Raw genomic sequence first — 17,080 nt, 5'->3', positions numbered from 1 at the left:
GTCAGAGCTGGAAGAGGCAAGGAAGTAGGTTCCCCAGCACCCCGACTGTAACCCCATGAGGCCACAATTGGACTTCTGACATACAGAAGTGTAAGATAAGAAACATGTGATTTTTAAGCCATCTAGTTGGTGGTTGTTTGTTGGAGGGCTCAAGCCCAGCTTCCAAGCAGGAAAGCCAGTGGCATCTTTCTCTTTTCTCTCTCTTTTCGTATAGCTCGGGCTTCAGTTTCAGCTCCATTGTGCACGGTTACACAAGAGAGACGTCCTACGGCATGTTCTTCCTAGTACCAGCTGGGAGAGTTATCCTGAGAATTATTCAACGACGTAATTCGATTACATAAAACGATTCTTTCCAGAACATCTCTGTCATATGCAGCAGACACTGTAGACTAGGGGCCATTGTCCCCACTTAGATGGACTCATTGTACTGTACTGCCTTAGGAATGACACGCCCTAGGTGGGCATCCTGGGCTGAAATGCCTCATGTTGACTGTGGAACCGGGGACAAACCCAAGAATGTTTTTATATTTTGTTTTTGCCCTTGTTCTTGTTTTTGTTTTTTTACACTTCAGAGACACAGCCTGGGTTCCTCAGGCCAGAGGAGTCTGTGGGTCTGAGGCCGTGGGAGTGCAGGCTGAGGACGTGGCATCATAGCCCAGGCCCAAGGACAGTGGACGGAGTGTGACTGTTCCTGCTGGAAGGTGGCCAGGCCAAAGCACCTAAGGCAAGTGTTAGGGCTCGTGGGCAGAGCAGGTCCGCCAGATAACTGGGCTCTCCCCTTCCCTCCCTCCTCTCCCCAAGACGTGGTTTGGGCGAGTGTTTAGAACTGCCTGCAGATTTTGAGCTGGGAATCTGAGGCACCGGGGTGGCACCTGCATGTCCTGAGCTCCTAGGGAGCTTGGCCAGGTCAGCGTCCATAGTGGACTTGCGATCAGCCCTGGGTCTGGACCGGCTTCTCTGGGGGCAGGACTGGATCAGCGGTGGTTTGTGTAGCTGCTCTGTCATAAGGGAAGAGGGCCGTGGGACGCTGGACAGAAAGCCACACTGGACTGAGGATGTAGCTTGTTCCATAATCTCTAAGCGTGAAGACATTTGGTATGTGGCCCTCCAGCTGGCCTCTCACTCCAGGCCCCACAGATGCAAGAGGCAAGGCTAAAGCAAACACCTGTCAGGGCTCAGAACAGGCAGGGCGGGCGCCAACATGGGCCTGGTGGAAAAACCCTGGACAGCTGTGGAGAAACCTGGCACAGGCTCTCTCTGCGGCCGGGACTGCAACAGACTGGGTCTGGGGCAGACAGGGGGAGGGTTCAGATCCGCGTGAGGACCGGGAGGAAGTACCCATCCGGTCCCCTCTGAGACGGCAAGGCATACTCTTGGTCTCCTGCCACGGTGGGCGAATAGGGCAGGACACTATCTCTGCGGCTCAGTGTCTTGGTCACCCCATTCCTCTGCTGGGCACCTGGGTGCACTCCCCATCGTGCCACTAAGCTCTCCATCCCAGACAGGCAGCTTTCATGTCACAGAGCATGACCCCCCATGTCTTCTCACCTCTGCCTCCTTCCTCTCCTCCAGCCCTTCGGTTTGCTGCCTCCTCCTGCCACTTCCAACTTCTTGACCACACATCTCTCCAATGAATCCATGAACGAAAGAAGAGATGATTTTAACAAAAGCAATTAAATTCTTCCTCTATGGCAGGCACTGCGCTGGATACAGAAATTCTCAGAACATACTGCCTCTGTCACTTGCTGAGTGAGATCAGGGAAAGCAGAGGTTCAGACGTCACAGTGGGTAGCTAGCTACTCAGGCCGAGCCTCAAAAGGTAGCATTTTGAGGGGGGGGGGTGGCTCAGTGCTAGTCTGAATTCTGACTTGCAGCTTGGCAGCTTTGGAGACTGAATTTTATCTGAGGAATTGACTTATATCAGCTAAGCTCACAGAAGACTGATGTATAAACCAGAAAGTCAATTTATCATATTACTTTATCAGTGGATGGTGATAGTGGTATAGGGTGGTGAATGACTTTCCTATTTGGAAAGTGGTAGGAAAGCACTTGAAAATTTTGTTTGTCTCCTGTAGGCGCTAAAGAGCAACTGACCACTTTTCCCATATTTTCTCCTTAACAGATCAGTTGTGTCCATTGCACCTCAGCTGGCTTTCACAGGCTGGTGTAACAAGATTTAGAATTTCAGCTCTTACTACTTTGACTGGAGGTGGGGGAGGTCATAGGGGGAATGACCACACACTTTGTCAGTGTTCCAGGAACTCACACCAAAGGTTAGATACCAGTGAGCCTTTCCCCAATTAGAAGTGAACAAGTGAAAGTAGGCCATCTCATACATCTTCTTTCAGCCACTTTTTCCTTGAGACACTGGTGCCTGCTATTCCTTCTCTGCAAGGAAAGGTTAGTAGAAGCCAAGACAAATGAATATGGAGCAAATGCTTAATAACAGATGATCCTTCGTCTTCACTCAGACACACGTGTCTATGATTTTTATAGCACGTGTTGCAAAATGTGCATGGAATTGATTAACGTTCCGAAGTCCATTAAATAAGTATAAGTCAATGGAGAGGTGGTTTGGCTAGATCATAGCTCAAACGTTGGAGCGAAGTATTAATATCTCACGATATTGCTCTAAGAGGCATCACTGCCGGTGTCTTGTCTCCCTGGTCACCTCTGATGCTGCAAAGCCAGGGGCAACTTCTACACATGGTGGCTTCCATTCATCTGGTGATTTAACTAGCAATGGGAGCAAAGTCATCATCAGTGCTGCTGTGCAACCCGTTCCCTATTCCATCCACCCTAAACTAACGGCCTGCTAGAGAGAATTTGTGTTTTGTTGTTGCCGGCCCAGTTTCTCTCCTGTGCTGACCCTCTAAGGAATGTCCTGCCATTGGCACACCTGTTCCTGGGTTACAGGCTGCCAGTGGAACAGAGTGGTTACATAGACTCTGGTCTAGAGAAGACAGACAAGTAGGGAAGGAGTGGGGCTTCCTGATAATTGTGGGAAGAATTAGGGTTTGAGAAAATGAGCCTCTCTAAATGTGGGACAACTAGAAGGGAGAAGAAAAAAATTAGAGAAATACAACTGTAGGTTTTGAAATGCATTCCTTCATGTTCTTCAGGAGAGGCTGGCAAAGTCTGGAAATACTTGCCACTTGCTTATGGTTGTTAAGACTATTTCTTTCAGTAAGACACGGTCCTTAGATTGGGCTACTCAGATTAAACTTCTCTCTGCCGGTCATTTTTCCAAACTCTGATGCCTGGTTATTCTGATTCCCTATGCACTAACTGTTCTCCTTTGTGGTGAGTTTTGGTTTATTCCCTTTTACTGTATTTTGCTTCTGAATTTTTCTTTTTTTAAAAGATGTATTTATTTATTTATTTGAGAGAAACAGAGAGAGCAGGGGGAGGAGCAGAGGGGGAGAATCTCAAGCATTGGGCATGGAGTCTCACATGGGGCTTGATTCCAGGACCCTGAGATCACAACCTGAGCTGAAATCAGGAGTGAGATACTTAACAGACTGAGCCAGCCAGGCGCCCCTGAATTTTTTTTTTTTTTTTACTGTTTGGGTTAGTGCTCTGCTGGAAGGCAAACTCCTTTAGGGTGGAGACTTGTCTTAATACTTCTTTGAATTGACCTATTTTAAAGCACAGTGTTCATTGCCCAATGGGCAGTCAATAAAATACTTAGTGAACAAGTGAATGCTGTCATAATGCTAACAGTAGATTTCTATTCTTTTACCTACACAGCTTATCACGGCAGGAGGGTCACTCTGATTCATCAAAGACCCTGGACAAGATCATGTGAAACGAGACAGGGCCCAGGGCCTTATCTGCCAAGTGATCCACTGAAGAACCCCGGAAGTTCCTTCTTTCTTTACTTGGCTAGAGTGGATATTTTCTTCTACTTCCAACCTCAGAGGGCATGTATGATAGCCCAGCATAGGTATCTTGGGGGAAGCTGGCTTTTGGAACCGTGTCATGAAAATGTATTAGGAATACTGTAGTATAGATGAATAGTCAGCAAGATTTCAGCTTGGTGAGCATCTTGGAAAAAAAAAAAATCCCTAGAGTGGAGCCCACAGCCATACCACCTTCACGTCTGATGTCCCTGCTACCGGTAATCTGACATTTAATTTTAATGGACAATTTAATTTTAATCTGACAACAATTTTCATTTAAAAGTAACCCTCTTGTCCCTGGGTGGTTACGGCCTAAGTAAGAAGAAGAGCAGAAATGTTTGTCAGCTTGCAACTTCCTTCCTCGTCTTCTGAAGTTCAGATGCCCCTTCTGATTCAGAGGCCCATGTGTTCAAACACACATGAAGGAGTATTTTCTTCTTTTGCCCTTTGGTAGATCATAAGGGCAATTAAGGGCAATTGGCTTCCCAGCAATATGTAACTAATCCACTCCTCAATCCACAAGGGTCAAGGAGAGCTAATTGAATCTCATCCTTTATTAGCTTATTCGTTGTCTGAAATCAAAAACAGATGCAAAGACCATCCGCCCAACACCAAGTGCCACTATGCGCAGCCGTAGATTGAAGCTGGTTCCCTGAGGCTCCGCCCATTGGACTCCATTCACAATTATTTCCACCGAGCTGGAGAAAGGTGTTCCTGTTTATTAGCTGGTGGGCGCCACCACCGTCCTCCACTCTAATTTATCCTCACAAGGGGCTTGCTTTCCTGTTGAGACTCCGCATTGATTCTCAGTGGGATATATCAGCTTTGCGTGTTAGCCGGGTAGGTTGGCGCAGCTTTTCTCTTCCTGAAGACAGCCACCAGGGGGCAGCGCAGGCCTGACTAAGCCCAGGTTTGTGCCAGAGGCAGTCAGGGAAGACCTGGGATGGACCATGGAAATGCAGGTCTGAGAAGAGGCCAACACTGGACGAAGTCTGGCAGAGGGAGGCTGTTAGGAGGCCAGGAGAACTCCCCTTGCCCGGGAGATCGCTAGATTCGGTCTCCAGAGATGCAGCGTGAAGAGGCTGTGTGGGAGTAGGGATGAGAGCTCCTTAGGCTGGCTGCCGGGTCGTGGGAGACTGGAGGACACCCAAGGCTGGGCTTGCTGTCCCCAAATGCCTCCTCATTATGGCTGATAATGTTTCACTCCCTGGATTCCAGAGAATTGTTGTTCTTGTTCCTGTGTATATTGATTGTGTTTGTGTTTAATATTTTGAGTCTGGAGGCTACAAGTAGGCCTCAGCATCCTTGTAGCCAGGCCTGGTCGTGCCTGGCTTCTGGTGACCTCAGTTTACTGCAGTGGGGCTTCACATATGTCATCATCCTTCTCTGTTCCATACATGCTCTTCTAACGTTTCTCCTGACAGACCAGGACCAGGCAAAGTGACCTAATTCTAAGGAAGCCTGATGAAGGGTGAGGCATTACATTTGTGATCAGGAGACTCTCAAGGGGCTCAGAGATCAGGCAGAACATCTGGGGAACTAGAGGTCAGAATCCAGGGAGTGGCCTGAGAAACAGGCATGACTGACCAGCAGGAGGAAGGGTATTGGGCACTGAGCAGCCCCTTCCCATCCCTGTGACACCGAGCCCCGACCCTGGGTTCTGTCCCAACCAAGGCCAGACTGTGACAGCGGGAAGATCTTTGTCTGCAGAAGAAATGAGTAGGCATTGGAGGTTCAGATGGGAACTGTGGAACACTAGATTTGACAGGGGTGTGGCACAGACAAAGCCATTGTCCACCATCTTTCTTTTCTACGGAAATGTCAGCTGCTGCCCTTGTGATCATATTCAGCTTTCATGTCCCAGTATACCCCCAGTTATCTTGTTTGGGTTCCCCCAAGGCCTGAGACAAGGACTGGGATGAAAATAGCTTATTTGGGGGAGTGAGTTCAGGAAACAGAAATAAGGGGGCTGGGAAGGAGAAAGTCAACCTCAGAGTGTGCTAAAGAGGTTGCTATAGCTATATCTATGGGCAACAATGCCAGCACCTCCTGCGAAGCATAAAGGATCCCCACATTCGTGCACCTAAAGGATGGGGTCCTTTATCCACAATGTCCACTCCTACTGGTTGAGAGTTGCTCCCAGCAGTCTTAACCCCTCTACCTTTCAGAGTTGCCTGTATAGAGAGGGGTTGCGTGGCACAGGCGTGAAGCAAGATGACTCCGGGCTCACACAGAACGCAATGGGCCTTAGGAATGTGACCAGAGGTCTCTTCTATGTCAATCAAGCAAGGCTAGGTTAAAGCACTGGTTCTCAATGTGTGATGTCCAAGACCACCTTCTGGAAACCTATAAGAAATACAAATTCTTCGTCCTGAGTCCAAAATTCTGGGCACAGAACCCAACAATATTTCACATAGCTCTTTCTTGTCAAACCCTCCCCCGACCCATCCGACCTCTAGAGGCAACTGCTGTTCTGATTTTTTTCACTACATATTGGTTTTGCCTCTTTTTAAATTTTATCTTAAAAAAGATTATATAGTCTTCTTTTGGGTAAAACTTCTTATACTCAGCATATGTCCTGAGGTTCTGCATCTTGTTGCGTGTCTCTACAACTCATTCTTTTTTATTGCTGAGTAATAGTCCATGATAAACATACATCGCAGTTGGGTTACAGTTCTTGCTGCTGATGGACACTGGAATGGTTTCCAGTGTTTTGACTATTTTGAATAAAGCTGTATCAGCACTTTGGATGGTAGCGTAGTTCTTGCAGGATAATGATAATTAATTAATAACTGATAGGATAAATAATGATAAAGTGTGAATAATTGATATCTTATGATGCTTTGCCCTAACTCTCATGATCATGGAATGCCATGACCTGTGGAGGCCATTCTAACCCAATGTTCCTCACACCTCAGCACCTAACAGACTTCAGCACCGTACTCAGAGGCCATTTTAACTTGTGAAATCACCAACAAAAAGCACTAAACTGTGAAAAACGTGGCACTAAATAGACTGAGAAGAACACTCACGTACTGTATGAGAGCGGAAACAAGAAGGCAGAGCATGGCCTTGTTCAACCTCAGCTGGGAGCTCATGCGCAGGTGACGCAAATTTTTTGCAGCTCCGCACAAATCAGGAGAGCATTGCTAGTACTTGTTCGGGAGTTATGACTACCTTTTAACAAACAGGCCAATTTGCAATGATGGAATCTGTGACTGGTGGGGTTCTGTTGCGTACAGAACTTAAACTTGGTGCATGGGGTGGTTTTGAGTCAAAGCCCTAGTGATTTGGCTCTTGCTGCAGTGACAGAAATGGCCCTGTGTCCTGCCCCCTCAAATGTAGGAAGGGACCTCACTGTCCTGAGCTCAAATCCGGTTTGTGCAGAAGGGACTGGTGTTGTCATGGGAGAGGGAGCGGGAGGGGAGGGGGTTTGGGCTGAGTAAGGAAATGAAAAATTACTACAATTGGGTTAGAGGGTTGGTCAGTGTCCGTGTGATTAGGTCACCTGTGACGAGGTGGGGCTTCAATCCTCCCACGGAGACTGGGAAACGGGCGCCCTACCCTTCCCGAGGATTATATTTCAAAGGAATGGCTCTCAGTCCTTGAGAAAGAGACTCCTGGGGTGTAGGATGTACAAATATATCTCCAAGGCATGGAGAGAGGATTTATAGTAAGTTTTTAATAAATACTCTAAGACAAGGGAGGATGCGGGCCTGCCCTCAGAGTTGGCTGGAACAAATGCTAAATTTTTTCCGCACGGTTAAGCTTTTCCAGACGGAGACTCATCTGGGATGGAGAGAGGGGGGACGGTGGGCTGTCCCAGGGACCAGGCCTCACGCTGCTAGAATCCATGCTAGTATTTGGTCAAGTCTCTTAGTGCAGGGGTTCGGATGGAGTCATTCGTGCAAGTTTTTGCAGTGCTCAGCATCCCGGAGCAGAGACATATTATCCCGCTGTGTGCCTGCGTGCGGAGCCTCTGGCCCATGGCATGTGTGGGCACGATAAAGTGGCGGTTGTTGTCACACCACCAAGCTCGGGGGACGTTTGGGATGCAGCAATAGTAACCGGAACGTTGCAGCTCCTCTCCTCTGCCAGGAGCGGCCCCGGCCTCCTGCCTCTCCCCAGTGTGAATGAATCAGTAGGATCCAGAGCCTTGGATGGATGGCTCAGTCCATCCTCAGATTCGTGGTGTGAAGAGCACTCAGCAGCCCGCCGCTATGGGCTGACCTGGAAAGAGTACCGTTGTTGTACTTGGCGTCCTGCCCATGATTGGCCCCAGGGTAGTGTGGGGTGATGGGCTGAGGGGTGGAGAGGAAAAAGCCCGTCAGCTGCCACCAAAGCTTTATTGACTGCCAGGAAAATTGGACTAGCAGGTAAAGAGCCTTGGTTGGGGGGGGGGCGGGTACTGTAGTGAGAAACTGTGTAGCAGACAGAGGGGGAGATGTTCTGTGGGATTTTCATGGCGGCCAGAATGTAAGAAATCATCCTGTTACAGACTGTTGGAGCAGATTTGACTCAGAGAGACTGGATCGGGCCTTACACTTTCCCACCAAAAAGCCCCAAGGCAGGAGAGAGGCCAGGGGCTTGACCGAAGTGATCCCACACAGGAGGAAGTGCCCTTGGAGTTTCCCATTTTATTTTAAGGATTTATACTTCATATGCTACAATATGTATTTTATTTTATAAAATGCTTCCCTGCTCCCAACTTTGCATCCCATTGACAGTTCAGAAGCATCATGCTTTTCCTGTGGTTTAAACAGCCCTCAGACACCCAGACTTAGGCCAACAGCCTCGTTCTACTGGAAGAGCTAGCCACGCGACCATTCCTTCCACTTTCCCAGGCATCCTCTCCGTGTCGGGCATGGCATTAAGAACCGGGGGGATAATGACGAAGAAGAAGTGACTCTGCCATCAGGGAGCTGATCATACATTGGGAACAGAAATGTAAGGGAATTATTGCCCAAGACTTGCCCAAAGTCTACAACCTGGCGGTGGAACAGAGATTTACATCCCGTTCTGCTCCCAGTGTAGTCTGTTCGCTTCCCACCACATTGCCTCCCCTTCAGACACTGGGAAGACCCCAGAAAGAGCTGGGCATCAGGTGTTAGTAAAGTGGAAACCCTGGGCTTCTTAGTTTCAGCCCTTGGGTCCTGTATGAGAGGGTAGTTCACAGGACACCCAAATATGTTCCCAAATACCATTCCTAAAAATGGCTTGAACACTTCAAGTGCCTATAATTAATTGTTGATTACTAGCTATCATGATTAGTTTAGCTCTCTGTGCTGAATGGATCACCAAGTTCAGCTTCCAGAATAATCTTTCACCTCTCAGTTGCTAAGACTTTGATGTGTCATCCCAGCTCCTTCACTTGGCACCAACACATTTTTATTGAACAAATACTATGTGTTAGACAGTGAGCTAAGTTCCAGGAACCAAAATAACAGAAATATTCTCCTCCTCTTCAAATGGCTGCATCTGGAGAAGGAGCATGTTCATAAAAGAATTGTTAAGCAGGTCCCTGGTCTCTGGAATTAAGAATATAATTAGTGATGGTTTAAGAGTTAGTTTTCACCTGGATCTGTTCCTACATATCCTGTAAATTCCTGATAGTTTGGGAACAAGAGAATCCCTCCTGTGGACTAATTCTCCTAATGGCTTTCTCCCACACCTCAGTGGTTTCTTATTGGCATTTAGGCAAGAGACATCCCTTCCCTTATTGCCATCAGCTGGCTGATGCCTGATGCCCAGCTCCAGCCAGACTGTGCTGCTGCTTTAGGAATCCCTTGATATGACCTTGACCCCAGGCACCATAGACCATCATTGCAGAGGCTACAGGCACCACCACTGAGGACCCCCTGTCTGGGCAACAACCCACAAAGCTGGAGATGGAGATGTTCCAGTCTGTACCAGCAAAAGGATGGGGCCTGGCCTTGTCTAGGGAAAGCGTGGGCAATGTTTGTTTGGAGAATGAGCACAGTTGCAGGACTACTCTCTCATTAACCTCTCTCTGGTCTTGTTTTTTACTATGCCTGCCACATCTTATCTTTGTGATCTTTTAAAAAAAAAAAGTCATATCCTCACTTATGATTTATGGAAAAGGAACATCTTTAGATATTGCCTTCTCTGTTCCCCTTACCCCCACACCTCTTACCTTCATGCTACTCGCTACTCTTACCTCTCTTCCATAGAAACAAGAGGACTCAGTGTTGGTGGTATTGGGAACTTTCATAAAAGAATTGTTTTGGGACTTTTGTGATTTTGGGACTTTTGTGATTCCCTTGTCCAGAGCTCTTCCCAGTGGAAGAGGGAATGCTGCTATTGGTGGACATTTAATGGCCATGGGTACTTTTAACGGGTTAATGGGTTGACTGATCCATCTCTCCCTCTCTATCTCTCTGACCCCATCCTTCTTGAGCCAGAAACTTGGAGGTATACAGAAGAATAGGAAAACACTTTTCTATCCGCATCCAAAGCATGGTCTCCAGGTCAGCCTCACCTTTAGTAAAGTAATTCACTAGTAGTTCAGTAATACTTCAGTAAAGTAATTTAGTAATATTTTAGTAAAGTATTTTGATATGACTTATGTCTGTTCAGTTTGGGTAAAATACTCAGTTGGAGGTGGAGGATTATTCCAAATCCTCAATATGTCATTTTTCTATTTTATTTGCTTTTGGTTTATTGTCCCTGGCTCTAGGATTGGACACCTGAGCCCCCAGGGGCTGATTCAAGACTTTTCTGGAGCGATGGTCACTACTCTTTCTCTCCTGCAACATTAAGATGCTTTTTCAAGGAGATGTGCTTTGAATCCTGATAAACATGTTTTCTTCTTCAGAGGTTCCTGACCTACCTCGTCAGTCCTTTCATGAGTTCTGAATTTTAGGGCGAGCTCAGTTTCACTCAACCCAGAAATGCTGCTACTCAGTCCAGGGTAATCATTGTTTAAGCGCAGTTTTTCAACTTCAAACTATTGACATTTTGAACCAGATAATTCTGTTGGGGCTGGGGCTGCCACATGGACTGTTTAGCAACAATCTTGGCCTCTCCTCCCTAGATTCCTATAGCACACTCTCCCCAACCTCCTACCCCGCAAGCTGTCAAAATTAAAAATGTTTCCAGAAATTGTCCAATGTTTCCTAGGGACAAAAATTACTCCTGATTAAGAACTGCTGTTCTAGAGAAAAATAGACAGGGTGAGGGAGCAGACGAGTGTCTCGGGCTTTCTGGTGGGGTTAGTGTAGGTCTCGGGGGGTGGGCAGCATCTGAGCTGAGTTTTGTAGGATAGGAGTTACCTAGTCATAACAGAAATAAGAGTTTTTAAGGTACAAACAAGGAGGTGTACATGGTCCTCTGTGAGGTCTTCTTGACCAAAAAATGACTCCTACGACTCCTGTGTATGACTCTGAACATGCTAGGAACGGCCCGCAGCTGCTTGACTCTTGCCAGGCTCAGTGTTACTCATTCCAGCTGAGTAAATTGCATGTCCTCATGGCCAAATTTGACCTTTGCTGGCCATACTTGCTATGCTATGTACCATTTTGGGAAAAGGATTGGATTTCCAGAGCAAGATTCTCTAGAGGTGGGTTACTTTCTCTTAAATGTTAGGCCTACAGGTTGGATAGATTGAGGAAGTAGGTTCTGCTGGGAGCTGCAAGTCTGATTACACTGAACCTGGCACTGAGGATTCTGTGCATCAGTTCAGATCATCTTATGATGGATCATGTCTGTTGTATAATCATTCACGAGAAGAGACCTACGGTCCACCTCACCTGGGATGTGACTCATCCGGGGACATAATGAGCTCAGGGTGGAAGAGGAAGGAATCTTCATGGAGTGTGGGAGGAAGAAATTGGCATCCTCCTCCTCCAGTTGCTGAATCCCACGTTAACACTGGTGGGTGGTGGGGGTCTCACCACAGGAGTAAATGAATCACATGGAAACATCAATGAGTTTAGCCATTTATTAATGCCACTCAATGGCAGGCTATGATTACAATCAGGTTTTAAGTACTGAGGTCCCCACCAAGGGACCCCCTAAAGTGGGCCTGGCAAAGCAGCACAGCACAGAGATGCAGGGAGAGTGGATGGGTTGGGCCATACACATCATACAAGCACTTTGGAGGACAGTCAGAGGAAGAACTGAGCTCCGCCAATGATGTGGGTTTTTTTTTTTTTTAATATGACATAATTTAAAATACTACTACTAATAACAACAATATCTGAATTAGCCTTACAACAAAACAGGAGTAGCATCAAATATGTTGGCTAAGTTATAGCACCAGGCAGTTCATGTCATGTGGTTTCTCCCCTGAAAGTGAATCGTTGTCACTGAGCACCAGATACTGTCCCCTGGTTTCATCTGAAAGTCAGAGGGAGAAGAGTTGAGACCTGCAGTCTCTGGGGTAGCAATGTGTAGCTCTCAGGGTTTGAAGGATTTAAGCCAATTGATTGGGAAATGATTGTCTGAAACAATGTAAATCTCCCAAACTGGTTTCAGAAACTTGATGGAAGTTATCCAGAACATTCACTAAACATCTGAAAGCACCACATTGGATTGCTTGCACCAAAAAAGCCATCATACAACAAGTCATTCCCACAAGGAGGCAACTGTAGTATCCACAGAATGATTTCCCTTTCTAGAAAAGTATTCCTTAGTCCCTTGAAATAAATTAACCCACAACTTTTCAGAGAACAGTGAACTCTACCAGGTGAAAGGCAGTGTAAACCAACCTGGCCTCGAGAACCTTGCTATATCGAAGCACCAGACCCTGTGGTGGCCTCTTGGTTCATGGCAGATGGGTGTCCAGTGTGTTTTGCTACACCTCTCACTTGCTTGTTCAAGGTGGGAAGAAGAGAGGACGTGTGTTAAGTAAACCAATGATGTTGCTTTTGTGTTGTCCCGCATGAGCACCGAAGAAATGGTAAAGACACTCTCTAGGTTCTTATCTTCAGAGTCTCCCCTCTCTGATTACAAGCATAGGGACCTGTCCGAACCCTGAGGATCCAAAGATGAGTGACTGTCAAGGAAATGACTGTGTCAGATGACTAACGGCAAGGCTATTTCTAGCCTGGAGTCCAGAATGACAGAGGCCACACAACGATCCCAGAGGGCAGCCTCCACACAGGAAGGGAATGTGTGGGATGCATGATGAGGGGCTAATTTCTTGTCTTTGAGAAACTGGAGAAAGGCCTAGAATGGAGATTCTGGGCAGAACCTCCTCACACATCTATCATCTTCACCACATGGGTCATAAATAACATGGCCCATTTTGTACATTGGGGAATATGGCCTAGTTGAGTTTGCTGAGAATCACTAGGGATCCGGGTTTGTTCCTGAGTTTTGAAAGGCTGGTCATATCCAGGTCTCTGATGACATGCATACGCCTCTGATAGCTAGTACAGTACTGGGTGAAATAACTCGGGCACGGGGCTGACACTCAGCGTCCCCCGCCCCCGCCACCAAAAGTCCATACTCCACTCTAGGAAAAGTCTTTGCAAACTGCGTCGTTAGAAAAAACCATGTTCTCCCCCACCACACACGTCACTAATCATTTAAGCCTCTCCTCTCTAAAACCATCGTGTCACCAGAGACTGTTATCAGCCAGCAGTGTTTGCCTTTAAAGACAGAGAATACAAGAACCTCATCATCGGGAAATAAACTCCCTCACTTCAGGTAAACATGGCTGTTTCTGTCCTGTTTTTCTTCTCTCTTAAGTTCCATCCCAACTTCAGTATTTTATTTTCCACAGGAGTTTACCAGAATAATACACATTAATAGCTTGAAAAAAAAATAAAAAGCACATCATATTAACAATGTTAAGCTTCTAGTGTCCAAGCAATAGAACTGGCATTGGCCGGCAATACCGTTACATGTTTGACAGACGTGGATGGACTTGTCCACTTGTACATCCATTTGTGTGTTTCTATCAGTTCTGCCACCTTCTAGATATTAGCACCGGTTTTCAATAGCACCATTCTGCTGAACGGATAGGTAATCCACGGGAGCCAGGGGACTCTGTGCTCCACGGGGAACAGTAAGTGCAGTCTACCTGTGTATGAGCCTCAGCCAAGCTGCTCGTGACCTGAAGGCCCCAGCCCCGCCCCCATCCTCGCTCTCTGTAAATGCCTCCCTTGACAAACCAGGAAAGTTGCCTTGCATTTGAGACCACAGCTGCCTAATCAGTGGTGAGAACATCCAGAACAAGCATTTTCACTTTCATTTCACTTTTTTGGACTCCTCTGACTTGCCTGCTCCCCTAAGGGACAGACCTTCAAAAGTTAACTACTGGGTATACTGGGGTCCTATTTAACCTCGCTTGGAGCTATGTTTTTTTTTTTTTTTTTTCCTCAAGACTGAAGTTTATATTAAGTTCTTGTACTTAATACAGTTTACCTGGTTCTCTGAAATATTTTGATCTTGAGCCCCATTTTCTGTCCTGGGGTAGGCAGGAGTGTCTTGCAACCATGGACTTGACTATGGCAGCTGTTGTATGTGAACCCCAGTAAGAGAAAGACAGTTGGACCTCTGAGTTGATGACTGAGGCAGGGAACATGCTGGAGAGGAAAAGTCAGATGGGAAGACTCCTCTGCTCTTCCCCAAAGGAAAGGTCTTTGCCAGGAAAGTGATAAGTATAAAGGTCTGTGTTTCTTTTCTTACACTGGCAAGAAATTAATTTCTGTTCATTTCCTTTTTAAGAATTTCCATAGAAATTATCTTTGAGTCAGAATGTCTTCCCTATAATTAAGCTAAATCCCTTACCTTTATTAGTTAGAGTCTATAGTTTTTGACCATTTCCTCTTTCCTCTTCTTCTCATGTCTCCAGGCCATCATGGGAGTCTTAACAGCCCAGATGATGAGTCTACGGGGACTGAGTGATACAGCCAGCACCTTCTCTCCTTGCCCCAGTTGTGCACTGACTAAAGAAAGTTGCCTCTGCCTGGATGAATTAAAGGAATATTCCTGAAAGCTCTTCCATGGCATATTAAACAGCATCTTCCCCAAGTAGGGAGGAAAAAAAGGAGGATTTCACTAAGGTAAATAAATAAGACTGTTTCCTGGATGCATGTGGTTCTATTTCCAGATACTCCTGAGGCAGTCTGGGAACAACCTGGGGTCTTTGTTTTTACTTTTAAGGGGGAAAAGACATCAGTCACTGACTTACCTAATTTGGCACCTTTCCCAAGAACCTGTCCCAGGAGGTGTCTGAACTTCCTGGATATCTCACCGGCCTATCAGGGAGTAGCAAGCACTGTCATCCCATGCCTTCCGCAAAGCCATTCTGTGGTGAATAAAACACTGGATTTTGTTTTGAACCAATGTTGAGCCCGAAAAACTTCAATGAAGTGGTCCCTGGGGCTAGAACACGGGAGAGTCAGTCAGCAGGCAGCTGTGGTCTGTGGTGGGGGGTGGCTTGCTTCTGGACTTAGAATGCTTTGGGGTTTTTGAGCGACTGTGGCTTTCTTGGCCTTCGGGTGTGGACGATGTGTGTCTGGGAACATGTGAGGCAGCACTGAGCCCTCACAGTGGGTACAGAACATTTCTTCATGGTTTTCAGTGTCTGGCAGAAACTGGTTGATAAGTTGTCCTTGCTACAAAGTAAATCTGTGGAAGGAGAGAAAAATAAGAAAAAGAACATAAAAAAAAGAAAGATTATCCTTTGTAAGTGAATGAGCACAACTTCTATGAATGGAAGATGTTACAGGTCTACCCAGAAAGGCTTCGTAGTAATTCACAGTAGTTGACACCCACTGAATGGTGATTATGGAACAGACAAGGTACAAAGTGTTTGTGTTAAACTGAATTATCAGTCACAGTGCTTCACTCCTGTGCAACATAGCTCTATATACGTTCCCACCCTTGCCATGGCGGCCTGGTGGGGGGTGAACACTTCATAGCCTGACTTTGGCTTCAGTTTAATACTTGCTTTGGACAATGGGGTATCAGTAGGGATGATCCCTACAGGGCCTTGGGAAGTGCAATGTGGTGAACCTGTCCTGACGAGCTTCTTCTGTCCCCAGGAGAAGGACCTGGTTCGTGCAGCTAGTGGACTGCGGAAGATGGGAGACACAGAGAGCAAACCTAGACAGAACCTCCAGCTTGCAGCCAAGGCCAACCAAGGACAAGCTAGGTTAGCCGAACCTTAGCTGACCCACAGGTGCTGAGCTAACCACCCATGATTGTAGTTTTAAGGCCCTGGGTTTAGAGGTGTTTGGCTCTGCAGTATTTTCATGCAGTCGTTGAATGCAATGTTTCACAAGCATTGCTTTCTGTAATCTCCCCAGCAGGGCTATCAGGCCAACAGGAGTCTTTCCATTATTACAAACGAGGACGGTGAGCCCTACAGAAGTTAAGGTCCTACACAATGTTTCCCAGCTGGTAAGGGGCATAGCCAGAGCTCAACAGAGACAATGTTGACTCTAGAGCTTATGCTTTTATCAATCATATCATTCAAAGCACCAGATGATAACCCCGCTAGCTGACTAGCCAGCGGATTCTGAGCAGAAGATACAGATGTATGAAATGTGATCACTGCCCTCCAGAAATGGACTGTGTAGGTGAAAGAACAAAACATATGTAGATAATTCCCACAACAAGCATCCAGAGAGCTACCTAGAGTCTAATCCTTGTTCTACTCTGACAGGTCTAAGCAAGTAAGTCCCTCATTGTTTTTTCTCCCCCTTGGCCTTGATTTCTTTATCCACGAGGTAGGGACTTTCTCAGGGACCACCAGCACACACATTCTGGGAGCGATACTCAGACCGGACTAGTCCACAGACTCTTGAGCTGGAAGAAACTCACTAAGGCCCCGAAGAGCAGATTTTCCTTCTCTAAAGTGAAATTGTTTCAAAGTTTGCCTGAGTGCCTCTCCGAGCTCTGGTTGCCTTGCTTTTTCTTTTTTACAGAAGAGATTTGAATAGTTTTGAAGAAAAACTTTTTTCACAAATTGAAGTAATGTCCTCTTTATCCAAAAACCATGAAGGTATTTTTTCCTCTTTATGTTTGTTTGTTTTGTTTTTCACTCTCAGGTCATGAAGGCAAAAAAGAAAAAAAAGAAAAAAGCTTTTAATCTCCTCAGAGCTCATCATTCCCTTGACACCACCTTGTTTTTCTGTGAAGAAACAAAAACGTATTTGGTTAGCTGTCAGAGTCCTATTTTGTTTGCAGGTTCAAACAGCAGT

The 17,080-nt window shown here is 46.4% G+C and overlaps 1 protein-coding gene across 3 annotated transcripts in view; it reads right to left on the bottom strand.

Moving 5' to 3' along the window:
- Positions 1-11,848: 11,848 nt before the first annotated feature.
- The window catches only part of ADAMTS12 (ADAM metallopeptidase with thrombospondin type 1 motif 12), a 290,253-nt gene continuing 285,021 nt past the window's right edge, over positions 11,849-17,080 (bottom strand). For all 3 annotated transcript variants that reach the window (XM_032337657.1, XM_032337659.1, XM_032337658.1), the window contains one exon: positions 11,849-15,503. In XM_032337657.1, coding sequence (XP_032193548.1) covers positions 15,325-15,503 — 179 coding nt within the window. In that variant the 3' untranslated portion in view covers positions 11,849-15,324. The remainder of the gene's footprint in view (positions 15,504-17,080) is intronic.

This window comes from Mustela erminea, chromosome 3 (genome assembly GCF_009829155.1).
Source record: "Mustela erminea isolate mMusErm1 chromosome 3, mMusErm1.Pri, whole genome shotgun sequence".
NCBI lineage: Eukaryota > Metazoa > Chordata > Mammalia > Carnivora > Mustelidae > Mustela > Mustela erminea.
The sequence above is the reverse complement of the archived record's forward strand: the minus strand, read 5'-3'. Positions and strand labels throughout refer to the sequence as shown.